Source organism: Zea mays, chromosome 8 (assembly GCF_902167145.1).
Source record: "Zea mays cultivar B73 chromosome 8, Zm-B73-REFERENCE-NAM-5.0, whole genome shotgun sequence".
Classification (NCBI taxonomy): domain Eukaryota; kingdom Viridiplantae; phylum Streptophyta; class Magnoliopsida; order Poales; family Poaceae; genus Zea; species Zea mays.
Window position 1 is genome coordinate 163,051,503 of NC_050103.1, and position 26,096 is coordinate 163,077,598.

A 26,096-nucleotide genomic window follows, 5' to 3' on the forward strand; every position below is an offset into this window, starting at 1 on the left:
ATATTTTTTTGCCAAAAAATCAGTTTTTTTTTTAAAAATAAAATTCTATCTTGGCCCAAAAATAAATTTCGCTAAAAAAATCTAAAATTACTCATCACTTTTTTTTGTAAAAGCAACGAAATCCAAAAAAGAACATGATTTTTTTTGCCAAAAAATCAGTTTTTTTTAAAAATGAAATTCTATCTTGGCCCAAAAATATAATTCGCTAGAAAAATCCGTTTCGATGATTAAGTGATAGTTTGGAATCTCCAATTTTTCGTGAGATTTCTATTTTACTAATAAAAAGGACTATTTTTGGAAAATAAAAATTCCTTAAACGGGTCCCGAATCTTTACACTCTACTATACTTAAAACACCAGTTTTAATAGTCGTCTTGCGTCATCTTTTTACAAAAAAGTCTCTATATTTCTTCTAAATCAACTCAGCGTAAAATATTAAAAAGCGGTGCAGGAAGTGGGGTTCAAACCCACACCCTGGTGGAAGACACTGGGCGAAGCTATCTAACTAGTAGAACATAATGCTCACGTGTTTATAATATTGAATATAAATTGTACATATGTATATATGATTTTTTTATAAAATAAAAAATAATCGTGTCGGGCCGGACCGAGGCTACAGCCCAAGCACCACACGACGCTCATACCGGGTTGACCTAGGCACTATTAAATGGGTCGTGCCTTGGACCGGCTCGCCACACACGACTCATTTGGCCATCTATACATCCGCATGATAATGATGATCCTCGGCTCAGTTGTCACCACCTCGTTCGTCATTCTATTTCTTTTCTCTCTCCCCTCATGCCTCCACCTCCGCGCGTCACCCCATTCTCGGCAAAGGGCGTATGAGCAGGCGCCTCCTCCCGTATTCGCCCGACACTAGCCCCGACACCGACGCGCGCAGTGGCTATTGCACGTCCACGAGGACGTTTCACATCATGCGCGCACCATCGTTTTCACCGTCGCCGGACGTCCCATTCGTCTTCTCGGCCTTCGCCCTGTTCTTCCTCCCCAACGTGCTGCCCCCTCCTACGGTCGTAGCCGCGAGCCGACCGACGCTCGTCAACGTGGATACGAGGCGAGTCGGTCATGCTCCTGGCCTTTCTTTGTGCGTGCCGTCGAGGATGACATGGTGGCGCCTGCCACACTTAGGTTATTTTAGCGATGAGAAGTTCAGGTCTGAGATATTGGACAACTAAGGCCCATAACGTGGCAGCAGTCGGCATATGCTACGGAGTTGGTGGTGGTGTTGTGTCGCTTCGGCGAGTCCAGGCTGGGAAGACACTCGCATTCTCTCGTCTTTCTCGACTGACGTCTGGTGTGGGTGCCTCTTGGTTTGGAGCTTCTCCGGCTGGTCTTATTTCTCCGCTTGCGTGCTCTCTCCCTATATATCTAGCGGTATATGCTTAGGTCTTCGTCGTGTCTTTCTCCGGCAACGAATAGGTATGTCCGCCTCTTCCCTTCCCCTGCTGCTCTACGAAACCTTGGAAGTGGGGGAGGCGAGGTACGAGGGTATCTGATTTACTGCCTGTGGTACCCATGCGTTTAGAGACAACCAATAAAAAATCTTGATATTTTTTGGTAGATAATTTACGTAGTTATTGTTGTGACCCGTCGTAACGTACGGTTAACCAACTAATTAGCCAAAAAAAAGATTAACGCTGGTGAGAAGGCTGTGATTGATTGGAGATACCAATCTTGTAGATATATAAACCAGCTACAACAGACATCAGATTCCTTTCTCCGGGCACACCATACTGTTCTTGCTACTTCTAGATAGAGGAACAAGAGAGAGAAGGCCACCGACATCGCCTCTTAACCCGACAAGCCCCATTGCCCAGGAGAACCCCGTGCCGGGGAGCGAGCCGCGCGCATTCCCCGTCCCGTGCCACCGGACCAGGGGAAGGAGGACACACATGTCGTCGTCTCTCTCTCCAGCGGCGGCAGCCGCGCCCCTGGATCTGGACGGCAACTCCGTCGCGCCCCTCACCATCTGCATGATTGGTGCCGGCGGCTTCATCGGCTCCCACCTCTGCGAGAAGCTCATGGCCGAGACGCGCCATGTCGTCCTCGCCGTCGACGTATACTGCGATAAGATCCGCCACCTCGTCGACCCCGCGCCGCCGCACCTCGCGGGGCGCATCTCCTTCCACCGCCTCAACATCAAGAATGACTCCAGGCTCGAGGGCCTCATCAAGATGGCCGATCTGGTGAGAGCCTGCTGCCACCATATTTCGGGACCCAGATTTCATCTCATCAGTTATACTAGTATAATTCAATATGCACTTGGTACCCAAAAAGTTCTGCTCCCACTCAAGAATTCCTTCCCTTCCCATCTCCTGCTGCTGCTTGGGTGGTGGATCTGAAGACCATCAACCTGGCGGCTATCTGCACGCCGGCGGACTACAACACGCGCCCCCTCGACACCATCTACAGCAACTTCATCGATGCACTCCCAGTGGTCGGCCCTTGATCTTTTTTTTTCGCATTTCCTACTACAGCTGACATGGCTGATGACCGTTTCCTTCCTTCCCTTCTTTTCAGGTCAAGTACTGCTCCGAGAACAGCAAGCGTCTCATCCACTTCTCCACGTGCGAGGTCTATGGCAAGACCATCGGCAGCTTCCTCCCCAAAGACCACCCGCTCCGCAAGGTGACGTGATTTTTCTTTCTATCCACTCAACCCCCCTCCAAAGTCACATTCTGGCCACGCTTGTCAGACCGTTCTTTTTAGTTTTGGTTTTCATCGGTCAGTCATTAAACAAAAAGGATTGCAGATACGGTGCAAATTGTGCTGTTTAACTATAATAATTGTGCCTGTCCTTACAGTACGGCTCTCCTGTAGTACGGTCCTTGTCTCAAGATTGGGATAGGTTTGGTGTTAGTTGGGGAGGGATTTTCTAATCAAGCCTCCTTTGGTTGATGGCATGCTCTTGTCATGCTCAGTTATTGTCATGATTATTATAACACACTATGGCTCGACTGCATATGCTAGTTCAGGAGGCCTTGTGTTGCTATTCCCTCCAACTCTGTAGATTGTCCAGTACCGTTTATTTTTCTTTCCACCTTCCAGATGTTCGTATATTGTTCAAAGTTTCAAGCTATGCCATGCTTATGCGTGTTGGTCTGTTGCTGCACGTCCCCTTGCAAATATAATTAGGAAAAAAACATACCGTCTTCAGGAACTATCCTTCCCGATTAGAATTTTCTAAACAGTAAGCTGCTTCTGTAGTTCTGTTGATGCCGCATCATTTATGAATGGCAACCCTCAAGGGTCAGTGTTTGTTTAGCTGCCACCTGCCAGCTTTGTTTTGATTCTGATTATTTTCCCAGTAAGGAGTCCGCTCTCTGCATTCAGTTATATGGGAATGGTTTAGTTGGCACTCTATGGTGTTCATCTGCTTTTCTTAAGACTATTGATTGTACCCATCTGATTACTAATTGGAACTGTAATGCATCATCAATGTTGGATAAAAGGATGGATTCTGAACCTTTCCACAACTTCGTGTGGTATGCTGTAGAAGAAACAATCGTTTTAAACCATTTTGCAGTGCTTTACAGCAGGATAAGATATTGATGTTTTTAGGCATGCCAGAATTATTTGGCGACATTTGTCCAGTGCTGATGTTTGTGTCTTTTTATCTTTCAAACAGGAACCTGAATTTTATGTTCTGAAAGAAGATGAGTCACCCTGTATTTTTGGTCCAATCGTGAAACAACGATGGTCCTATGCTTGCGCGAAGCAACTTATTGAGAGACTTATATTTGGTCAGTAGAGTAAAATTTTGCACTGTGCCGCTGATGGCCTTCTTGTTCTAACACTTCTTTTATGTTTTTGTCATTTTGATTTGAGTATCTGCCAGCTGAGGGTGCAGAAAATGGCCTTGAATTCACAATCGTGAGACCTTTTAATTGGATTGGGCCAAGGATGGATTTCATTCCTGGTGTCGATGGTCCTAGTGAGGGTGTACCCCGGGTGCTGGCTTGCTTCAGTAACGTATGTGCACTTGTTTTTTTATTTATTTTCTGAGTATGGTTGGCTTAATTTTGCACCATAGCATTCTTCTGAGAAGATGCATGGTTTTGCAGAATCTGCTCCGCCGAGAGCCTTTGAAGCTTGTCGATGGGGGCCAGTCTCAGAGAACCTTTGTATACATCAAGGATGCCATCGAAGCTGTTGTGCTGATGATTGTATGTTACTGCCTGCCTTTTTATCATCTCTGCCTCCTTGTTCTCATATGCCCCTGATTCATCGAGGCTGAAATCGTGTTTTTTCTGTCTGTTGTGAACTGCGGAAAAGGAAAATCCTGCTCGAGCCAATGGTCACATCTTCAATGTTGGGAATCCTGACAATGAGGTTACGGTTAGGGAGTTGGCCCAAATGATGACAGAGGTATTGCCATTAGATTTATATGACATGACGCCGTCAAGTAATGGTCGGGTGTTACCAGTTTCTGTTGTTTTTGTGCCGCGCAGGTCTATGCAAACGTCTCAGGAGAGGCGCCGCTGGATGAGCCTATGATCGACGTGAGTTCGAGTCAGTTCTACGGTGAAGGATACGATGACAGTGATAAGAGAATTCCTGACATGACTATAATCAACAAGCAGCTAGGTATGATGTGCATGGTGGTCTGTGGGTATGCTTGTTTTCCCTAACTAATGGTCAGATGCCTACTGGATTATGTAGGTTGGAACCCAAAGACACCTCTCAAGGATCTGCTGGAGACAACATTGACGTACCAGCACAAGACATACAAAGAAGCTGTGAAGAGGCAAATGTCGCAGGCTTCAGCAACAAGTTAAGTTGGCGCTGGCTGGGGACGGCTCCTCGTTTAGAGCCCTAGTCGCAGCAGCTGTTTCGCAAGTCAGAATACATATACGCCGGTAATCGTTCTGTTTGAGGCCCTAGACGCGCCCATGTTTTGTCTGCTACCAAGGGATGTTATCCTATTGTGATATAACTACTACCTGTGTTTGGTTGCTCCTAGTTTTTTTTCTTGCAATTATATGTATTTATATTGAAAAACTATATATTATTTAAAATACAATTAAAAACAAACAAGCAATATATATTGTGTACAAAGAATGAACAACCAATATAAACCTTGCTTGCAATCTGAACAGGGCGAGAGGAAACAAAATAAAGAAATGCTGGCTGTGGGGTTCGAAACCCACGCGCAGGTTGGACTGCAGAGGATAGACTAGCTCCAGCAAGAGACCCTAAAAGGTTCTGGACCCTAAATATAGAGGATCAAATGATTTTCTATGCTCTTCAGCAGCGTTCTCTAAACGGTTCTCTAAATTTAGAGGACACTACTGAATTCTTTATATATAGAGTTTCTTTAAACGGTCCTCTATCTATTTGAATACTTTAAATAACCGGTTTAGCAAAACTAAAACATGTACAATATATTTGAGAGTATGACAAATATGTATGTACAAAAAATAAAAATAAAAAATGACTCTAATATAGATATTTGAGTATAGAGGACGTGATTTAGAGGACGTTGTTGGAGAGAAAGAAGATATAGAGGATTCAATCTTTTAGAGGTGATTATAAAAGATGGATATAGAGGACTATCAGCACGATATACAGGGTTTTCCTCGGGCAAACCAGCTGCATTTTGGTTTTCTCGGATCTGTACTATCAGCACGATATACAGGTAAGAGGTTGTCAGGTGGACGCTCAGCCTGCCCTCTGAGTTCCCTGGCAACCTTTTCATATAGGAGCATGAACATGAGGATTGCAACACATTTTTTTTAATAAACATATTTAGTGGCCACATGCATGCTAAGTATGTCCACTACATGGGACCAACATACTTAATTTTAAGTACATCGGCCTCGACATACTAATTTGCTTAAGAACGCCGAACTTAATTTGTCCGTTAGGAACTGACATATTTAAATTAAAACATCGGTCTATTAAAGTAAAACGTCGACGCTCTGTGTACGTATTCCTGTAGTGCAATAGCATTTGAGATAGTGCAGAAGTGAGCATGGGTCTTCACTTGCAATCTATGGGCATGTTTGGTTGTTGCCTCACTTGCAATATTTTGCCACGACTAAATTTAGACAGTTTTGACTGACTTTGGCACATGTTTGATTTGTAGCCACAGTAGTTGTTGGCAAGATTTTTCTCCTATTACATATGTCCCACTCATCAATCACTTATAAATGTACGGTAAAATTTTCTTAGACATGTCAAAATGTGGCACTTAAGGTTTGTTTGGTTTGTGACTAACTATGCTTCACTTTGTCTAAGATTAGTCGTTCGAATTAAATAACTAACATTCGACAGAAAAGTTAGACAAAGTATGACAAATTAGGTATCAAACCAAACTTACCCTCTTAATTTGAACGTATAACCTTGGCATACGTGGCAAAAGTGTGCTGCATTTTTTTGGCACCTGAAGTATATACCAAACAGACCCTATAAGTTGCATGTAATCGAGAAGCTAGATTGAAGAATAAGAGAAGTAACACATGTGATTAAGAGACCTACCCTATACGTACAGAGCAGCAGCATCTGATTAATTGTCAAACAAATTCGACTGTAATTTTGATGAATGTGTAAGTTGTAAAAGCATGATATTGAGTCGATTGTTATGATAAAACTGAAAACTACTATGCTGACAGAAAACAAATACAAAATGTATATATTATTGTCATATAAGCGCGTCGTACGTGTGACGGTGCTCGTTGCATCGACGCCGACTAACTTTAATAGGCCCCGGCAGAGGCGAGCATGGAGATGCCGGCACGACGGTCGTCGCCGAACTTTGCGACGGTGCAGTCGGTGGCGAAGATATCCGAGGAGAGGTACTCGGCCGCGCCGCCCATGACAGGAATCTTAGAGCTCACGCTGAGGCGGCTGACGTAGTCGGAGCGGTAGGTCTGCCCGAGCACGCCGTGCACGTCGTCGGTGAGCCCGAAGAACCTGAACCCCAGGTCCAGGTGCGCGAGCCTGTCGTCCTCCGTCACGCCGTAGGCGTGGATGCGGGAGTCCTCCTCGCTGACGGGCACGACGTTGGCCACGACGTCCAGCACCCCCTCCAGACGCACCCTCACGCCGTTGGCTGCGGCCGTCCTCGTGACGGTGAGCGCAGGCGCCGCGGCGGGCCGCCACGCGGCGCCGGTGTGCGCCGGAATGGCCACGGCCTCGCCGTCGAAGGCCAGCTCGAGGCGATCGACGTCGCTGTCCCACCTGGCGGTCGTCTTCTGGGCGCCCACGTAGAGGCGGTGGTCGGCGAGGAAGCGGATGCCCAGCGCCTGGATCCAGGTGAAGTCGCGGCTCGTGGCCGGGTTGTGGTTGCCGATGAAGTGCGCGTTGATGTGGAGGCCAGCGTCGGTGAAGACGCAGAAGTCCCGGTCCCTGCTGCCGTGGAAGTAGAAGGTGTTGCCGTCGCCGCCCGTGAAGCGCGGGTCGCCGCACGACATGCCAGGGTAGAAGTCGCAAACTTGCATGCATCGGAAATGGATGGAAACAAAGCAAAGCGGCTAGCTGTTTCACTTTGGACTTGAATCTGGACGGCGCGTGTATGTGTGTGTAGGTCACGTACTGCAGTAGGTCTTGCAGCCGGGGCAGACGACGATGCACTGGTCGGGGCAGCGGGACTCGCACTTCACCATGCAGCCTGGCTGCTTCGTCCTGGGGTCCGGGCACGTCAGCTCCTGGTTCCTCTTGTACCTTCCCTGGGTGAGCACGCGGTAGTTGGATGGCAGCGGGCGCAAGCCGCGCGCCGCAGGATCAGCTTTCTGGGTGGCCGCCGCCGCCGCGCACATAGCAGCCAGCAACTGCAGAAGCAGACGGGCAGGAGCCATGGCGTCCGTCGACGTACGAGGAGGTAGCTGTGCAGGGCAGGGTTGCTGTATTTATGTAGCTACCACCACTACGCGCGCGGCAGCAGCACTGCCGCCGCCGGCCAGATAACAAAAACGGCCGGGTCAACTGGGCGAGATGGTATATAGAAATGGAGGGAGTCCCGGCGGATCAGTGGACGCCGCCGGGGTCGTCGTGGTGGACGCGTGGCACGCAGACACAGCTGCGGCTGCGAGACGAAACGACGAGTCGACGCGGCGTGCAGGAACGAAATGATAGATAGATAGGCGACCGGCAGGGTCTTTGCCGTGATAGCTCGCCACCATAGCGCGAGTCCGGCGCCGCCGCCGCCGCCGTGCGCGGCGCGCCCGTTGTGGGTCGGTCGGCACCGTACTTGGCAGCATACGTGTAGGGAGCTTGCAATAACGTCGTCTCATGGCGAATTGTCGATGACGCAAAGCGCCGCGCGGGCATATTGTATGTGCGAGTTGGGCATATATATAGTACGTTGCGTAGCATGCCGCCCTTGGCACCCGCGACGCGCACCGCAAGGCAAGGATGAGTCCCCCTCGGCCACCGCCAGCGCTGACGTCGCATACCCCTTTGGGCCGGCGGAGGTCGACGTCGGCGAACTGATTCTGCACTGCGCCAGTCGACTTCAGGGCTCGATCGCCGCCGATGATGCCTCCTGCATGCACTGCGCCAGTCGACGGCAGGCGGATGTCAAAAAAGCATTAATATTGTAAAGGAGAAAAAAAGTGTGCATAATAATAAAAAAACTTGACAGCTGTGGGATTTGAACCCACGCCCTTTCGGACCAGAGCCTAAATCTGGCGCCTTAGACCACTCGGCCAAACTGTCTTGGTTGTGAATATGATTCTATTTCTTTATTAATACTGTTTCATTCTTGTATCTCATAGAAAGACAAGTACCACATGTATAAGCAAAATAACGCGAGCAAGATCCCTTCGTCACTTCATTTATATGTTCACGCAGAGACCGCGACAGAACACAAGTTACGCACACAATACGGATGGTTCTTTCCTCATGAAACATGCAACAACAAATCTCTACTATCTATTAAGAAGACGATAGTGTAGACACTTTAACAAGAGCCTACACAAAACATAGGCTACACAATTTGCTTCTTGGTACACACAGATCCATGTTAGCTTCGGACAGGATTTTGTTCTTAATTAGCATGGAGAGAAGCGGCCAGGTTCGGGGGCGGGGGGTCTCCGTTCACGCGAATCTTTACCAGTCCTCATCCAGGGTAGCCCTATGGAAGCACAGCACTGTGCATACAAGAATGAAGAAGGACGTGAACTGGATGAACATGGCCCCAGTCTCGATTAGGCCAGCATGCCTCGGTATTGCTGGAATAGCGAGGCTTCCCATGGCGGACGCACCAGTCAGGAATTTCGCAGCATTGATCCACCTGAGATTATTACCACCACATACATCTGATCAGTAGTATCATACACACTAAGCACCAGTGGCCTATTATTTATATATCTGTGGAAAGTTGTACATTACCAACAGGCATGGAACGCTGAACTTACCCTCCACCTTCTCTGCTAGTCAAGAAGTGTGTGTGGATCCACCACCGAAGAACAGGCATGCTGGCATTGGTAACAGCAATAACCTGCTAGCATGGGCCACCAGTTGTTGTACAAAGCACACTAGTCTGTCTACAGCGCCGTCTTCAAATTTTTTAGGCCCCTGGGCGAAACCATAAATGAGGCCCTAAATTAAAAAAAATACATAATCAAATACAGTTCAATACTTTTATGGTCAGCTAAAAAACAAAATCCTTCTAATATTTCTTGAGGTAAAATCTTCGATTAGATCTTCGTACTTAATCTGCAGATGTTAGATCTTTTATGGGCTTGGCCTATATTTATTGAATAAACTCTACAGTGTGTAATGGTGAAGATACCAATATTACCATATTGGAAGTCCAAGTGTCTTTTGGCTTGACTTATATGGTGAGAATTATTCCACCTAACTTGAAAAGTCAAGAAACGGACAAGGGCGTGCCACGCGCGCGCGCCACCGCCGCCGGCCAGGCTCGGGCAGGCAGGCGGGCGGGCGTGGTTGTGTTAATTTTTAGCACTCACTAACCGTGTAAACCTTCAGAACCATTTCAGAATCACAACCCAGCCGCAAGTGAGAGTATTCTTGTCTCGTGACTCTGCGCGCACAGAGCAGCGAAAGGGCAGGTGCCTCCGAAACCCTTGTCGTTCGAGACCTTGCACGAGGGATCGACAATTAGGTTTTTGGGGAGCGTCTACGCGACTGCCCAAAACATCTTCTTCCTGGCGACATGACAAGGATCTGGATCATTAGAGCGCATGGGAGGGTATGATCAGTTTATTTCCTTACTGTTTTACGTTCTGCAGATTATATATGTTTCATATATTCATCTGTGATGTTTTATATGTAGCAATGATTTTATCTTATATGTTCTGTCTTATTATAATATGATAGATCTGTTTGTTTTAATTTTACAGTCATGTTGTTTATGTTTCTATCTGTTTATTTTTAATTGTTCAGTCAGTTTACATGCTTATTATATTTATATGATTTATATGCTTCATATGTTTTGTGTTCTCATGATCCATATTGTTATGGATATATTTGAGATCACGATTTCTATGGTTAATTATCTTCTATATGTCATCATCATAATGTTAATTTATGGAATAAAAATGATATAGAAAATGCCTTTAATTCTAACAACAAATCACTTTCAATTGCTATGGTCGCCATTCTTGTGTCATTGTAGAACGCAAATAGGTTTTGACCAACTTGAGTTTAGAAAAACTCCTTTCCGCAGATGCAACATTTACAAGAACTATTAACAAAATTCAGTATGCAATAACAATATTGGGAAAACACACTAAATGTTTCACATGCTTCAAAATGTCAAGAGGGCCCATAGATTCCTTAATTAAATCTCGGATGAGTTTTAACTCCACAAACAATTCTTTTCCATCAATATCTGAATGTTCTCTATTTTTGAGTGCAGCCACAAGATTCATAGAAAAAAAATCTTGTGCTGTTAGTATACAATACATGTACGTCAAATGGAGGCCCCAGAAAAATGGGGGCCGTGTGCGGTTACCCATTTTGGCCCAGCTAAGACTCTCTTCACCGCTTCCCGCCGGAGCTCCCTCTCCCCTACGGTAGAGGCTACAGGAAGACGCTTCCTGCCGCAACGCTGCCCCCTAAAGCACCCCCTACGGTGCAACCGCGCGCTATCGTATTCTCTCTCCCCTCGAATGCAGCATGCTCTCCTTTCCTCCCCTATCTACTGTGCTGTGGGCCCACGGTTAATTATTAGTTGATGAAAAATTGATAAGAGGTGAAAAATAGGTATAGAAAATGATATTTTATGGTTGTAGTGGGATATAGGGGAAGGATTTAGAGGGAACCGCTGTACAGGATGGAGATATAGGGGGGAAGAGAACGTTGACGTGACACGTGAGTAGGATATAGGGGGAGAAATTTAGGGTAAACCGCTAAGCGACGGGGCTGCTGTCTACACAGCTTTTGTGTGGATGCAGTGACTGCAAGGTGCTTTCTCCGGCACACTTGACTGATATGATGCCGCTGCTATAACCATGGCAAGCAACTAGTGTGCCTTTTCTTTCTTTTTACTGTGTGTGCCATGCTTATGCCACAAATCACAGGACAAACGACTAATGGAACATACATTGCGGAAAGAGAACAGCGAAGTTCTCGCATTCTCGAAACTTGTAATGTGCACACTGCATAAGTAATGGTTATTAATTGGCATCATAGGAAGCTTTCAGTGATCTTAATTGGCTCCTGAAATAAGTGATCGCCCGTGTACCAGGCCAGTATCTGCAGTAGAATACTCGTGGAGAACATGAACGCGAGTAGTCCGGCGAGCCTGTAATGTGCCTGCCAAGACTGTCTACGATGCCAGCATGAAGGACAATTAGGAAGCCAATTTGATGTAGAGGAATTGACAATGCAGAGATCTCATTTGCATATTAGGCTCCGGTTGGGAGGACTCCGGCTCCAACTTCTTTAAAAAAGTAACCAATACCTTTTTTAAATCGTTTGGTAAAACGGATTTCTCTAGAAACTTGCTGCTATTGCCGAACTTGTGCTGTTTGCTGAATTTGATACAGAAACCTGTCACTACTTGCTGCTACTTGCTAAACGTTCGATGCTCGCTGCTACTTCATGAAACATGGCGGCTCCTGAAACACTACTACTTGCTGCTTGCTTGCTTGCTGCTACAACTGCAACACGCTACCTGTATGCGTCTGGCTACACAAGGAACAACGACGGAGCAGTGCGTGGAGTTATTTTTTTTTTTTTGGTGCTTCGGCTCTTCTAGTGCAAATCGACTCTAGCTCTTCAGTCAGAGCTGTTTTGTGGCGTTGTTTAGGAGGGCTCCAGCAAACTCCTGGAGTTGGAGCACTTCCAAACGCGCACTTAGCTCCTCTAAAAATAACTTCGGCTCTAGCTTCTCTTAAGAATAGCTTTTATATAGAAACCAGTGTTTTTTTAACGAATCGTTAGTAAAATGGTTTCTCTTGACGCGACGCGAGAGATGGAGGCCCTGTTTGGTATTTGGTAGGGTTCTGGCTCCTCTAAAAATGACTTCGGCTCTAGCTACTCGGTAGGAGCAGCTCATCCAATAAGTCAGTGTATTTTTACAAATTGTTTGGTAAAATGACTCCTCTTATTTTTTTTTATTTTATGTATTGAGGTATACTAGGCATGATATAACACATATATACACTTTAGATCAAATCCAAATACAAGACGGCCTAATTACAAACGCCTAGTTTTTCACAATAGAAAAGGAAGGGGTGGCCGGGTGGGCGTACCTGGTGTTGTTTCCAGTCGTCACCACAAGAGAGAGCGCTCACGCGGCGAGGGGAATATAAGAAGAGACTGGACAAACGCAGCGCCGCAGAAACAAATCGAACCCAAGAAACAGCGGCGGACAACGTAGGAGAGAGGACGTGTGCCAGTGAAGCCGTGCGGAGCTGCTTTTCTAGTCTCCGGCTCCGGCCATATAAACCAGCTCTGGCTCTGTAGGCAGAGCCATTTTTCGACGGTCGTTTGGGAGGGCTCCGGTATGGAGCCGGAGCTGTCCGAGAGCTCTCCCAAACAGGTACGGAGAGTGGGAGGAGACACTAGGAACCAATGTTTTTGTTTTGGCTCCGGCTCCTTGCTATAAAAATAGATTCGACTTCTCGGTGCTCTTTATTGGAAGCTATTTTTATACCGTTTGGGAGGGCTCCTCCAAGAGCCGGAGCCGGTTTGGAAGCCCTCCCAAACATGCCCTTATTAATTAGGTCCCTTTTAGTATGGCTCTTTCTCTGGCTGGTTTAGCTTTGACTCTGTCTCTTCTAAGAAAACTTCTTTATTATCAAGAAGAGCTTTAGAAAGAGCACTCTATTTGATTGAAATGATATAATATCGACGAAGAGAAAAATATGGAATAGGAGCCGGTAGAAGCTTCTTTTCTGGCTCTGTCTCTTCTAAGAAAACAACTCCCTTATTATCAAAAGAGCTTTAGAAAGAACACTCTATTTGGTTGAAATGATATAATGTCAACGAAGAGAAAAACATGGAATAGGAGCCAGTATAAGCCCATCTCTCGTTTTTAGGAAGAGCCCATCAAAGAGCCTCTCGTTTGGTAGATTTTTTTTCAAGAAGCCGTTGAAGGAGTCCTACCAAAGTGGGCCTTAATGTTCTCCAATGTGGGAAATCCATGTAAAGGACAATTCAACCTAGGAACTAGGAAGGTCCTGATGGGAAACGACATTGTAAATAGCATTATTGTTTTACACTATATATAGTACTATATGTAGATTAAAATTTAAAATAGGATAGGAGATTTAGTTTAAAATAGGATAGGAGATCTACCGGAGAGGGCTTGGCATATCAGGATAGGATTAAAGCCGACTATTTAAACTGCTACGGCTGCAATCCATAAAGATAAAACACTGTAGAAGCAGTAAAAGCTGGTACAGATTAAACCCCAACGAGTATATATAAAGCCAAACGAGTATATAGCAATCACCATCGGCTTCTGCCCAACAGTGTTTTGGGTCATTTGCACTTGGAACATTTGACTAATCAGTGTCATGGTTTACAATTTCCATTCTATATGAAACAAATAAAAATTTCCTCAAACCAAACACTATTAGTTTATCAATGATTCAAAATTTCAGAAGCCGTTTACACCGGGAATTCAGGCCAGCAGAATACTCCTGCTATCCATAGTCGCAGAAAATGGACATAAAAATGATCGCCAGTCTTCCTAATCTACTATGGAACAGTTACAACTGAACGTAGCTGCTGAAATCCTAAGCTCACTAAATTGAATGCCCCAAAGAAAAGCAGTTCCTGAGCTAGGGCACTTCATACAAGCGATTGTTTAGTTTTCAACGGAAGGATCCTTCAAAGTCAACCAGAGGTCATTGTGTAGGGGTACTTATCGTAGCCGCTTGCAAATAGATTCATATGGAGGAACTTTGTCAACTGCAGCAAGGAATCACATTAAGTCGTAAGCTGCATGTTCAAGTTAATAGATCAACTATACTTCAGACCTAGGATGAGACAACAACAAACGCATACCATCTCCCCAGCTAACCATTGTGGGTCGTGAAGCTAGCATCTTCCTGGCAAATGTTGCGACATCATCTAGAGTAATTCCTTCCATACGTTGAAGGAAGTTGTCCATAGGCTTCCTGTTGTTACGGCAACAAAGCAGAAAAGAAAAAGATCAATATTTTACTACACCTGCAAAATTAACACTCAAGTACCTACCATACAGACTTAGGGGGTGTTTGGTTTCTAGGGACTAATGTTTAGTCCATTCATTTTATTCCTTTTTAGTCTATAAATTGCTAAATATAGAAACTAAAATAAAGTTTTAGTTTCTATATTTGGTAATTTTGGAACTAAAATGGAATAAAATGTAGGGACTAAACATTAGTCCCTACAAACCAAACACCCCCTTAGGGGGTGTTTGGTTTATAGGGACTAATCTTTAGTCCCTCTACTTTATTCCATTTTAGTTCATAAATTGTTAAATAGGGAAACTAAAATAGAGTTTTAGTTTCTATATTTAGTAATTTAGGGACTAAAATGGAATAAAATGGGGGACTAAAAATTAGTCCCTAGAAACCAAACACCCCCTTACCTGCTACCGTAAGATAACATCTGTCTTCCAATATCTTCTGCAACAACTACCTGCAGTATGTTAATAAAGAGTGACAAGCCTCATTAAGAATACCTGACAGGAAGCAGAAATGGACCAGGGATTCATGATTACCCTAGATTCGAGGTTCATTAATACAGATGAAATCGTTGAGTTTTTTGCTCGTCGCAGTTCAACCTCTGTCACTGAGCATACACGGAGCACAGGTTTTAGAACATGCAGTGAAAATGAATAGAATAGCCATTAGCCAAGCTTTTCAACCAAGTAGGGCAGCATCCGTACCTTCTCCGGGAGTTGCAACAGCAATTAATTCACTTATTGCGATATCAACAGCCTTTGCCACATGATATGGTGACTAGACTAGTCAAAACAGGCAAAAAAATCATAATAATACACATATCAGAGCCCCATACAAAGACGAAAAGGTAATATTCTGTCATGTTCAACAAAAGAATAGCTGCAACATGAACCAAACCGCTGTTGTTGACTGCTCTAAAATGTGAAACGTATCTCCAACGATACATTTCAGTGAGAAAGCTAAACAAGTATACCCACCATGTTAAATAGTAGGGCAACATATGATGGTCATGTCGAAAAAGTTCAATCACTACTGTTCTTATTCATAGTCATACTGTGCATTTTCTACATCAAGACCAACTAGTGCCCACTGGAAGTTGTGTAGGGATAAAAACAGGACGAAAGAGCTGGCCTTAATTAGGGATGAAAATGGCCGGTAAAGATATTTCTATACAGAAATGATTCCCTCACCACATTTTCAATTTAACTATATACAGTGCTAAAAGAAATTAGAAGATCAAAAGTTTAATTACGGTTATGGTCTCAACAGTCATAAACAATATCATTTTTATGGGAACGATTCCTGATAAATGAAATGCCCCATTTCTAATTTCATCCCTAACCTTAATCCCACTCAAAAAATCATAATCATTGAACACGACCACACAAAAAATATCAAATTTACAAACTTCAGTCGAAAGAAGAAACAAATTGAATCAAGAAAACATACGAGACACAGAACATGTAGAAAAGATTAGCTCACCGTGGTCAAGTAGATACCAAAGAGGCCAGTGTTGTCATATACATTACTAAATGCAGAAAGGGACTCGACAAAGTGATATTTATTTAGGACACGTAGAGCTACAAAGGAACAAGAATTGAGCATAGCCTTCATCAGAAATATTTCACCCACCAAAAAAACTATGTCTCTAATACAGAAAAACAAACAAAGAAACAAAAATATAGATAATGCAGCACGTGACATAATTCTGAAGTGCATCACAGTTTTGAGATTTTACGAGTACATTTTCTATAGCAATCCAAAGAGTTGAACAATCATCAAGAGTTCAAGCCTTACAAAGCCGTGAATGCATCCCTTTTCCAGGACCACCAGTGGAAAATGAACCACCACCACCCATTAAAGTCTGTCAAATGTAATTGTGTTTGGACATTCATGGATTAACAATTAGATAGTAAGTTGTGATCAATGTACCCCCAGCTAGTTACTAGAAAACTCAGAATCATTAGCTGCACCTGTATGACAGTCATAATCGCGGCGTCTCTCTCTTGAAACCAGCCCCCTGGCACTTCAAAAGCTAATGCAACATCTGTCATCTGCATAAGACAGCAAGATGAGCAAAGACTATCCATTACGTCGAAGTAAAACAAAAGAAAAACACCGACTGAAAAAGGGTGTGTATATATATATATAGTCGATACAGTGGAAAGATCATATTACATCTGAATAAGCTCTGTGTTTGGAATATCCACCAACATATGTAGACTTTGGCTTTTCCATTGGGGCCCCCCTGTGCCAATCTTTCAACAAAAAATCTGCATAGCCTAGCATGTGTTCGTGATCAACACCTGCTGCTGCTAGAACCACACGATCAGCAGTAAAATTTTCCTGTTACATACATAGCATTATTCCCAAATTTTGTATAATACTTGTCATAAATTTTTGGAAAGAAAACAGAAAAGATGACCACAAGAGGTCAAAGATGTGCTAGTAATGTTTGCTATCTATGATATCATGAGCAATAGCACATTTGGAATAAATGGTTGCATCATTCTCTTAGTCTTGCTGTGTTATCTGATAGTAGCAAGAGTTGCATTCCAGCATTAAAATTAGACAAGTTGAAGAACCGTTATGCAGTATATGGGAACCGATAATATTAAGTTATGAACCTAAATGACAAAGTACCTTCCATAACTTAAATGCATAAATGTTCCGTGCTGACTAGGTTAATCTGATACTGCTGAGCTGTAGTCACTTAAAACTATGTACTCACTCCGCCAAAACTATAATTCATTCCAACTTTCTTGGAGAGCAAAAGCATCTCAAGTTTGACCAAATTTATATAATAAAATAATCATTTGTGACACCAAATAAGTATCACTAGATTCTTCATTAATTGTATTTTATAGTAATACCTATTTGATGTTATAAATCTTTGCAATTCTCTCTATAAACTTGGTCAAACTTGTGATGCTTTGACTCTCTAAGAAAAGTTGAAATGACTTATAATTTGGAACAGAGGAAGTACTTATTAGCAGTATGCCGATTCTTATGTGGAATGCAGAAATCAAATGCATACGAAAAAAAGGGACCTCACATGATAGAACTTTTGAATAATCCTGTCATTAATTCTAGCAAGGACATGCTCAGGAGCTATTAGTGGATTCGCAAGAGCACCCGAAAATCCAACAATGTTAAGCTGTTCATGGAGAAATCTTTCAGGGCTCCTCTGCAGCTCCTGGAATCCTTCTCGAGCAAGGACCAGCTGACAAAACAACGTGACAGTGATGAGTGACCAAACACTAAACTAGAGCACCACGAGAGAGAGCAACCACTTCCACTGATGATAGAGTCCAGTCCATCACGCGTCACCTGCCGTTGGACTTCTTCCTGGAGGAAGAGCGGGTTGCGCATGCAGTCGATGAGGATCTCGAGAGCCTCGGGCATGTATCCCTTGAGTGTGTCGTAGCTGTAGACCATCTGCTCCCGGGAGGCGGAGACGCTGACGCTGGCCCCGGCAAGCTCGAGCTCGCTCACGATGCTGAGGTGGCTCCGGTGCTTGGTGTCCTTGAAGCCCATCCTCTCCAGCAGGTATGACACGCCGGTGGTCTCCCCGGACTCGTAGACGGAGCCGGAGTTGACGAAGAAACCGATGCACGCAGAAGGACCCTGCCGGCGACGAGCCCCGCAAAGATTGAGAATAGAGAGAAGGAACAGCGGGGAAGCATTTTTTGAGCGGGGTACAGCGGCTGTGGTGCTGTGCATTACCGGGATGTCCTCGGTGGCGACGCGGAGGCCGTTGGGGAGCGTGGTGACCCGGGTGGGGCTGCGGCTCAGGTTGTCGGGGAGGCACGGCGGGAGGTCCAGGCCAGGAAGAGGGCGCAGGAGTGATCTCTCAGACGCGACGAAGGCTTCAGGGGCGGGGAGCCGTCGCGGCGGCGCCGCGGGTTCCAGTCCGAACACCTTATGCGCGATGGGTCGAGAGCGACGAAGCGTGAGCCAAAGCAGCATTGGTAGTCGGTAACAGATAGAAAGAGAGAGAGAGGAGAATCGGAAGGTGGCTTACCTTGCGGAGGGCGCGCGTGGCGGAGGAGCGCAACCGCGGCAGCATCCTGGAGAGCGTCGTCATCGGAGCTCAGGGGAGACGGGAAAAAAGAAGTGGAGGTTGAGGTTGTGGCGTTTGGATTGTTGGGCCGTAGGGTTGGCTTTGGGGTTCTACTGTCTACTAATCGGCCTTTCTCCTTTATCTTCTTCCTTTTCTATTGGGTTGGGCTTCGGCCCAGTACAAAGAGCACTCGCTTATGGTGGGGTCCTAGCCTTATCCAAACGAACACAAGGCCGAGCAGAGGCAGAGGCAGTTCCTCTCATGGAGGCGTCCTTGCTCGTGGCTCCCAAGCCTTCCATGCCCAGGACCATCTTCTCCGCCAGGCGAGCCGGTCGGAGTTGGAGGTGCCTCGTCGTCGCTGCCACCATCAAGGTCGCTTGCTCTAAATTATTCCTAAATTCCTGCGAGTTCGATCTTCCATCTTCTTCGCTCTCATGATTCTTCCACTCATATATAGCAACAACTCGGCACACGGTCAGAAAGTGTGGACGTCGATGCGCCGGTCGAGCACCTAGCGCCGCCTTCGAAGGCGACGACGGGAGCTCGCGGCGGCCTGCTCGCCGCCGTGGCGACGACGACGAGCAGCTGCACGGCAGTGTTACCGTGTCACGCCTTATCAGGCGCCGGAGCGGTGGAATCGGGACCGTGGTGGTGGACGTCGCCGCTGGACACCCTGTACCGCGCGGCGGCGGTGCTGGGCGACCTGGACCCGGCGACGGCGCGGGCGGTGGCGGGCGTGGCGGGGCCGGTGCTGTCGGCGTTCGGCTTCCTGTTCATCCTGCGGATCGTCATGTCGTGGTACCCGAGGCTCCCCGTGACGGAGTTCCCGTACGTGGTGGCGTACGCGCCCACGGAGCCGTTCCTCGCCGTCACGCGCAGGGTCATCCCGCCGCTCGGCGGCGTCGATGTCACGCCCGTCGTCTGGTTCGGCCTCGTCAGCTTCGCCAGCGAGATCCTCGTCGGGCCACAGGGCCTGCTCGTTCTCCTCTCGCAGCAGCGCTAGCGACCACTGCGTTTCTGCTTCCATTCCTTCGATGAACAAATTAGTAGTCATTTTTACAAGGGCACACTTCGTGCCATATCCATTTGATTTTAAGATGATTTTAGGTTGTCTTCAGCTATCGTGCCCTTAATTATATATTGGTACGCTATTCCTATATATTTCGCATGCCTAAATTTTAGAAGAAGAAAAATTATTGTACCACCAATTAGTATAAATAATTTATCATTTTTATGGCTTATTATTTATGTTAACATCACGTAGTGCTAGAAATATGGGTCGGATTTTTTTACTAACATAAACATGATCGAAAATTAGGATCTTAAAGCACAACCCGAAGACCCGCCAGCCTTAGGGTTTATGATTAATTAATAAGCTAATTTTATGTGTGGTTGTAGTATTTGAATTCTATGTTGTCTAAATATGTAAGTCACGTTTGGGTCGGTACAACCTAATAAAGGTATGGCGTGTTTTAGGGCTAAATTGAGTCACTATTTTTACTCTTTCGGCTGACACGGCTCGATGAAAAGCCATGTATGCTTTAAGATTGAACTGAGCCACCGTTTTTACTCTTTCGGTGACACAATATATCTCGATGAAAGCCCTAGGTGCTTTAGTACTAAACCGAGCCACTGGTTTTACTTTTTAGGCTGGCACGAAATGATATGATGAAAGTGCGACGTGCTTTAGAATCAGAGTGGACCACTATTTCTACTCTTTAGACTGGCATAGCATGCTTCGAAAGTTTTTTAGGTATTCTTGACCTAGGTCTATTTGAACTGAATTACAATGGGCCTGGATCGTGTCAACTCGACACTTCTCAATTCTCAGCACTAGTGTTACAGTATTTTAGACGGCGTGAGTAGGGCCGAAATTGGACAGAAAAAACACATCATATTTGCTTGGCTTTAATCAATATCGACTTCTACTGCTCTTACAATATTTTGTTTCTTTAGATTATAGTGGCAGCAATCAAATAGCTGTTTAATCCGAAGCTAACAGTAACACATGTGTTACTTGCTACTCTAGTCTAGAGAAGGAGAGAGGTCAATGGATCGATGGGATCATGGGACTTGGTGCTGGCGTCAGTAGAGTCGTGGACGCCATTCCCGCCACCAGATTTGTGGACGACGTAGCGCCTTCCTCTGCCGCGCACGGACCCATGGCGAGTCAGACAACTCTTCGTCTTTCTTTCTTCTTCTTCTCTTCTCCACTGCACATCCTCCTTTCTTCTTCTCCTCGTCGATCGGCAAGCTAAGGAGGCACCATTGCTTGTCGTCTGATCCCCGCCGGGCGCGTGTCGCTGCACAAGATGACGACGGCAACAGCCGTTGGCAGCGTCGCCGACCGCATCATGCCGCACCTCCTCAACATGTAATTTACTACCTTTTTGCTTAGCTTGCGTCTCTGACAAGCCTCATCCGCCTCTGCTGCATGCTAGTCAGTAATGATTTCCTTTCTTCTATTTAGTTTGTTTCCCTCATAAATTATTTAAGCTAGATTATGGTAAAAAAAATAAAAAATCACTTTAGAAATATAAATAAACTAAAATAAGCTAGTATTGAGTAGCTTATTTGTAAATCTAAAAAAGTATTTTACTCTTATATCCTTCCTCCATAATCAAATGTAAAGCTCGTTCAATTCGCTCACAATCTACGTGAATTGAGTAGAATTGGATGAGTTTAAATCTAAAAAAATCAAACTTCTTATTTTTTTTCTAATCTCGTCTAATTCACGTATAATAGAAATAATCAAAATAATTTAGAAGGAAAACAAACACATTAGAATTAGTTTGGGAGCGGGAAACCGGAGTAATAGATTCTCATTTTTATTCAAAATTGCATAAAAATTTTGAATAGAAAAGAGAATCTAGTCTCTACAATCTTCTTCGGTTTTATAGCTCCCAAACTAGTTCTTAGAATGCTTTAAACAAAGCAAAACAACAACAAACCTCTGTTGCTGTGCTGGTGAAGATATGGATCGTCTGCGACGGCACGGGACTTCGAGATTTACGCGCCAAATGCGACGTTTGAGGACCCGCTCATGCGAGCTCACGGGTACGTCGTCGTCCAGTCTCGTCTCTTCTCTGTCTGTCGTCGTCGTCGTTGGCATCCACCTCCATGGCTCCATCAGCATCATTATGCGTTACTGATCCAGTATGCTACAGGGTTAAGCAGATCAAATCAGCGTTCTACACGCTGCCAAAGGTAACGGCTACTACTCCTAATATATATAACAACGATATCCATGGCCATGGCCATATCGATGGTGGTTCTTCTGTTCTCTGAACCATGCATGCATATGGATGTGCTAGCAGGTGTTTGGGGAATCCAAGATCACCGAATACACCGTACAAGAGAATCCCATGGGGCCGGGCAAGACCGAGGTATGCTATTGCTATTGCAGTTCTTCATGCGTCTGTGTCTCTGTTGAAATCGACTGAACTGAATCAATGGTATCAGGTGGTGATCCAGAACAAGCAGCACTACAAGGTGCTGGGCAAGCCGGTGGATCTGACGTCGCTCATCAGGCTGCAGCTCCAGGACGGCAAGGTGGTCAAGCACGAGGACTGGTACGTCGTCGTCTCGTCCGCCGCCGCTCGTATTTACATATGCATATGCTTCTCCGGCCAGACGTACTCAATGAATAATGGAGATATCTACGACGACGACGGTGCAGGTGGCACGGGAAGCCTCTCAAGAACAGGGACACGGTGGGCGTGCCGCTGGTGGGCCGACTCGCAGAGGCCAGCCGCCGGGGCGCCATGCTGCTCACCCACGCACTCATGGGCTTCGGCAAAGACCCAACCCAGCCTCCTCCTCCTCCTCCGACACATTGAATTCGTCAGACTCGTAGTCTGATCAATCCAACGAATCATATACGTTTGTATATCTATCTGTCTGTCTATCTTCGCATTGTTACTCTCACGCATAACACCTGGACATTATTTTCTTTTGTTGTGTGCACAAAGCTTAGAACCTAGTTTGGAAACCCATGTCACTCCAGATTTGAGTAAAAGTCTTTCTAAAGCTCACGTTATAAGTCCTTATTTAGAGAGCCGTCTGCGTAAAGAACATATCATCGATTACATGCACTAATTTTATTCTAGACCATTGTCTATTTCTCCAAACAAACTAGTAGCTTGTAAAATAAATGTATGAGTGTAAGCTACTTGATAAATAAAATAAACAATAGTTACACGTCAGATATATGAACTAGCAACAAGTATATATAAGTACATGGCTAGTTTGGAGTGCAAACCACAAGAGGAAAGAGATGGCATGGTATTTATCTCTCAAATCCAATTGCTAGCTTGCTGGCAACATACTTCTCATTTATACTTAGTCCAAACTAGATGGTTCACGTGTTAAGTGTTAATTGACGTAACAAACCAAGTCAATAGTACAAGCTTCGTAAAAATCACACTAATAAGACACTTCAACAAGCCACAATATCACTAGAGTCGGTATTTGTGAATATCCTGTGGGGATGACCGCAAGAGCCTGTACAATATGGTGATCAGAGTCGACAACAATCACCAACACAGTTCAACGTTCTTTCGTTGTCTTTAAGCCGCCTAAGTGGTGACAACCACCAATTGTAACAAGTATCTCGTAGCTTAATATGATTACTAGTGCTTACCAGATACAACAACTCAATGCAAATCGGTAGATATCACTCTCAATCTTACTTTGGATGAATCATTATCACAAAAATTGAGTGATAGATGTTTTCTTGGGATTACTAGGGTCTATATCAAGTTGAGAAGTCGGTACCCTTACACCGAACTCGAACATGCTCTATTTATAATGTCTCGAGAAGCAACTAGCATTTGGTCCTTTACTATGTAGAAATCTAGGTCGTCGAACCGTTCGACTCCTTTAGTGCAACAACGATCGAACTATAGTTTGTAGAGCTTATCGCCCTCCATAAAGTGAACATAGAGCAACTAGTGACGTTAAATTAGTCCAATGTCCCGTCCTTGAACCAAAACACATGATCCGGCGACCTTGTTCCTAAACATACAGAATGTCTATCCCAACAACCTACAACATCAAGTGCTTGGATGTGACATCTTACCATTTAGGAGAGCAAAGCTCCGAGAGTAACACATGTAACAACTAGAGATTATTTGACTTGGTCAAGTGCCTAAGAGTTGGACAACTCTCACAAGATATCTCAAGCTATGTAATGCCACTAAGGCCTGTTTGTTTGAGATTATAATCTGTTCAGATTATATAATATACCTTATTTTGAACTAACAATTCAAAATAAGTTGCATTATATAATCTATACATATTATAATTCCAAACAAATGGGCTCTAAGGCTAGCTCACAAAGCTTGGCTCACTCTCTAATCAAGAAATAATGTCTCTAATCACCACGCTGCTTCTGTAGCACACATCTCTGCCCCTTCCTTTGGTTGTAAAAGCAAAGCAGGAAGCTGCAACAAGTGAAAGCAAATGTGCACTGCAATGGGGGCGCCAAAGCTAAAGCCTGCCTAAAGGGAACGGCAAGCGAGTCGTTTGGATTGGTTTGGTTGCCCATCTCCCTCCCTCTAACCAACTCCAAACCAAAAGCTAGCGCAACGGGAAAATAAAAGAAACTCACTTCCGTCCGGTCCGGTCCGGTCCGTTCCGTTGCGGTGGGCGATTCGCATTCGCATCGCATCCCAGGCAGCGAAACGGGAACGGCAAGCCACCGCCTCAAACGCCTAGTCCACTCCAAGCCCCAGTCGATGAGACGCCTCGAGGTCGCCGCGCTCGCCCTCCTCGTCGCCGGCGCCGCGGCCGCCGCTCTCGTCCTCCTCCTCGCCGTCTGCCGACAGGGGGGCAGCATTGGCAAGCGGCCCGCGGCGCCCGAGCTGCCGGTCTCGACGCACCGCGCGCCCACAGCCGCCACCAAGAAGGGCTGGCGCCGCCGCCACCACCACCTCGCCCTCCTCCTCCTGCTGCTCTGCTCGGGCCGCCGCCGCCGCCGCGCGCGCGTGGAGGTGGATCCGGGCTGCCGAACTCCGTCCCCGTACGCCGGCGACGCGCCATCGTCCTCCACGGCGGTGCTGGAGGAGGAGGAGGTGGTGGCGGCGTGGCGGGAGCGGTGGATCGGCGGCCCCGCCTTGCGGGCGCTCTACACCATCTACGAAGAGGCGGACGAGGAGGCCGCAGGCGACGGCGAAGGCATGGACGGCGACGCGCGGGAGACGGAGACGCCGTTCTACACGCCGCCGGCGTCGCCGCCGCGCGCGGGCGGCGACGGTGGGAGCAACGGAGCCGTTCCGACCCAACCCACCGACGGCGCCGCCGCCCCCATCGTCCCAGCGCACGCGGACACAGAAGACGTAGCTGACGCCACATTAGATGGTAGGTAGGTGACGGCGTGACGCCCGCCATTAGCACGTAAGCGACGCATGGTAGCATGCAGGTAATCTTTTTTTTTTCTCTCGATTAGTCGATTGAGAGATTAATACAGTGAGTGACCGAGATGCATGCCATCAGGACAATGCATCCTCCTACCTATGCCATTGCCATCGTTGCTATTCTGTTCACAATCGAAATGCAGCCAACAGAATTAACAATCAAGCATGCATTGCCGTGTAGGCAGTAGCTAATTAATAAGTGTATTTACTCCACTTTGCTAGCCTAATAGACGACCTAGTCTTTGTTGACCAGCAGGACTTTTGCTTTCACAGATTTAATCCTAGCTCCCTCTTTTTCACTTGAGAGCTGTATGTATGGCTCATGGTGCAAAAATGGAGGTTTCCCGGTGAGCAGGGAGCTCAAAGATGCCTACTGGCATGCTCCCTGACGTGCGGCCGATGCATGCGGCGTTGGGCCCACTCCAGAACCTGTGTCATCATCTTTCACATACATTCAGCTATAGTTTTTGTTTGATTGTGTGTTAGACATCGCAATTGCTCGTGCAACTTATATTTATAAGCTAGGGCTTTGGTAAACAGGAAATTAGGGGATGACGAATCCTCTTGCTATTCAAATTAAATAGCAAGCAGATTTCTTCCTATGTATCCACTATCACCAAATCAGTTCTAAAGGGTCAAAAACCTCAAGTAAAACAAGTCAACATACATTTGAGGCCCCGTTTTGTTCCATTAGTCCTAGACTATAGATGTCCAATAAGCATGAGGCTCGCGAGCCCGGCACGAAGCCCGCTGTTTGGGCCCGGTCCGAGCCCGGCACGGCCCGGTTATATGCGGGCCCGGGCCGGCCCGGCACGAATAAGCGGGCCAGGCTCGGATGGGAAATTAGGCACGATGGGCTAGCCCGGCACGGTCCATTTAGCTCTAAGCCCGTTAAGCCCGCTTTTTTACACTAAAACGTGCTTTTCGGCCCGCATAGCTCGCTTTTCGGTCGCTTTTTCGTGCTAAACGGGCCGGCCCGGCCCGTTTAGGCCCGTTGCGGGCC

General features: G+C 46.0%; 6 protein-coding genes, 1 non-coding gene and 1 pseudogene across 11 annotated transcripts; 4 read left to right on the top strand and 4 right to left on the bottom strand.

Moving 5' to 3' along the window:
- Window positions 1-1,797: 1,797 nt before the first annotated feature.
- On the top strand, window positions 1,798-5,057 carry LOC100282841 (bifunctional polymyxin resistance arnA protein). Its single transcript, NM_001155747.1, is given in 9 exon segments — window positions 1,798-2,206; window positions 2,365-2,457; window positions 2,541-2,648; window positions 3,649-3,763; window positions 3,859-3,992; window positions 4,085-4,186; window positions 4,296-4,388; window positions 4,472-4,607; window positions 4,683-5,057. Coding segments are annotated over 9 exon segments (1,191 nt in total). The 5' UTR covers window positions 1,798-1,912; the 3' UTR covers window positions 4,799-5,057.
- Window positions 5,058-6,563: 1,506 nt separating this feature from the next.
- Window positions 6,564-8,037, bottom strand: LOC103637438 (late embryogenesis abundant protein-related / LEA protein-related). Its single transcript, XM_008659633.2, has 2 exons — window positions 7,558-8,037; window positions 6,564-7,455 (listed from the first exon to the last, which is right to left on the bottom strand). The coding sequence occupies exons 1-2, from the start codon at window positions 7,817-7,819 to the stop codon at window positions 6,719-6,721; spliced, it is 999 nt and encodes a 332-aa protein (XP_008657855.1). The 5' UTR covers window positions 7,820-8,037; the 3' UTR covers window positions 6,564-6,718.
- Window positions 8,038-8,598: 561 nt separating this feature from the next.
- TRNAL-UAG (transfer RNA leucine (anticodon UAG)) lies at window positions 8,599-8,678 on the bottom strand. The gene has a single exon. It is a non-coding gene; the product is annotated as a tRNA-Leu (tRNA).
- Window positions 8,679-8,840: 162 nt separating this feature from the next.
- Window positions 8,841-9,539, bottom strand: LOC100285795 (vacuolar protein sorting pseudogene; annotated as a pseudogene). The gene is made up of 2 exons (NR_148421.1): window positions 9,380-9,539; window positions 8,841-9,255 (listed from the first exon to the last, which is right to left on the bottom strand). The product of NR_148421.1 is annotated as a vacuolar protein sorting pseudogene (transcript).
- A 4,326-nt stretch (window positions 9,540-13,865) lies between these two features.
- LOC100384208 (uncharacterized) lies at window positions 13,866-18,769 on the bottom strand. 4 transcript variants are annotated; one of them, NM_001362274.1, is made up of 13 exons: window positions 18,639-18,763; window positions 18,341-18,535; window positions 17,945-18,241; window positions 17,670-17,837; window positions 16,793-16,960; window positions 16,588-16,668; window positions 16,412-16,478; window positions 16,097-16,194; window positions 15,319-15,391; window positions 15,151-15,221; window positions 15,019-15,068; window positions 14,451-14,563; window positions 13,993-14,354 (listed from the first exon to the last, which is right to left on the bottom strand). In NM_001362274.1, exons 1-13 carry the CDS (start codon window positions 18,699-18,701, stop codon window positions 14,308-14,310), a joined length of 1,491 nt encoding a protein of 496 aa, NP_001349203.1. In that variant the 5' UTR covers window positions 18,702-18,763; the 3' UTR covers window positions 13,993-14,307. The 4 variants fall into 4 exon arrangements, 2 of the variants coding, with proteins under 2 accessions (XP_008655317.1, NP_001349203.1); XR_556812.3 differs by lacking the exon at window positions 15,019-15,068 and having other exon boundaries at window positions 13,884-14,354; window positions 15,112-15,221; window positions 18,639-18,769; NR_156724.1 differs by lacking the exon at window positions 16,097-16,194 and having other exon boundaries at window positions 14,000-14,354; window positions 15,319-15,396.
- Window positions 18,770-18,937: 168 nt separating this feature from the next.
- Window positions 18,938-19,917, top strand: LOC100382482 (Protein COFACTOR ASSEMBLY OF COMPLEX C SUBUNIT B CCB3 chloroplastic). Its single transcript, NM_001175221.1, has 2 exons — window positions 18,938-19,049; window positions 19,135-19,917. The coding sequence occupies exons 1-2, from the start codon at window positions 18,939-18,941 to the stop codon at window positions 19,678-19,680; spliced, it is 657 nt and encodes a 218-aa protein (NP_001168692.1). The 5' UTR covers window position 18,938; the 3' UTR covers window positions 19,681-19,917.
- A 1,010-nt stretch (window positions 19,918-20,927) lies between these two features.
- Window positions 20,928-22,710, top strand: LOC100275228 (uncharacterized). The gene is made up of 6 exons (NM_001371647.1): window positions 20,928-21,051; window positions 21,651-21,734; window positions 21,845-21,884; window positions 21,995-22,063; window positions 22,140-22,249; window positions 22,357-22,710. Exons 1-6 carry the CDS (start codon window positions 20,990-20,992, stop codon window positions 22,514-22,516), a joined length of 525 nt encoding a protein of 174 aa, NP_001358576.1. The 5' UTR covers window positions 20,928-20,989; the 3' UTR covers window positions 22,517-22,710.
- Window positions 22,711-22,950: 240 nt separating this feature from the next.
- On the top strand, window positions 22,951-25,456 carry LOC111589927 (uncharacterized). Its single transcript, XM_023300812.2, has one exon. The coding sequence runs from the start codon at window positions 24,416-24,418 to the stop codon at window positions 25,043-25,045; it is 630 nt and encodes a 209-aa protein (XP_023156580.1). The 5' UTR covers window positions 22,951-24,415; the 3' UTR covers window positions 25,046-25,456.
- The last annotated feature ends 640 nt before the right edge of the window (window positions 25,457-26,096 follow it).

What these genes read in the sequence shown, in the direction of transcription:
- LOC103637438 (XM_008659633.2), bottom strand. Translation starts at nt 7,819, where the DNA reads ATGGCTCCTGCCCGTCTGCTTCTGCAGTTGCTGGCTGCTATGTGCGCG. An exon ending in CGGCTGCAAGACCTACTGCA is followed by an intron (nt 7,456 to 7,557) that starts GTACGTGACCTA and finishes GATGCATGCAAG; the next exon opens with TTTGCGACTTCTACCCTGGC.
- LOC100384208 (NM_001362274.1), bottom strand. Translation starts at nt 18,701, where the DNA reads ATGACGACGCTCTCCAGGATGCTGCCGCGGTTGCGCTCCTCCGCCACG. An exon ending in TCGCCACCGAGGACATCCCG is followed by an intron (nt 18,242 to 18,340) that starts GTAATGCACAGC and finishes CGTCGCCGGCAG; the next exon opens with GGTCCTTCTGCGTGCATCGG. An exon ending in TTATTCAAAAGTTCTATCAT is followed by an intron (nt 16,961 to 17,669) that starts GTGAGGTCCCTT and finishes TGTATGTAACAG; the next exon opens with GAAAATTTTACTGCTGATCG.
- LOC100382482 (NM_001175221.1), top strand. Translation starts at nt 18,939, where the DNA reads ATGGAGGCGTCCTTGCTCGTGGCTCCCAAGCCTTCCATGCCCAGGACC. An exon ending in TCGTCGCTGCCACCATCAAG is followed by an intron (nt 19,050 to 19,134) that starts GTCGCTTGCTCT and finishes ACTCATATATAG; the next exon opens with CAACAACTCGGCACACGGTC.
- LOC100275228 (NM_001371647.1), top strand. Translation starts at nt 20,990, where the DNA reads ATGACGACGGCAACAGCCGTTGGCAGCGTCGCCGACCGCATCATGCCG. An exon ending in ATGCCGCACCTCCTCAACAT is followed by an intron (nt 21,052 to 21,650) that starts GTAATTTACTAC and finishes GTGCTGGTGAAG; the next exon opens with ATATGGATCGTCTGCGACGG. An exon ending in TGGGGCCGGGCAAGACCGAG is followed by an intron (nt 22,064 to 22,139) that starts GTATGCTATTGC and finishes CAATGGTATCAG; the next exon opens with GTGGTGATCCAGAACAAGCA.
- LOC111589927 (XM_023300812.2), top strand. Translation starts at nt 24,416, where the DNA reads ATGAGACGCCTCGAGGTCGCCGCGCTCGCCCTCCTCGTCGCCGGCGCC.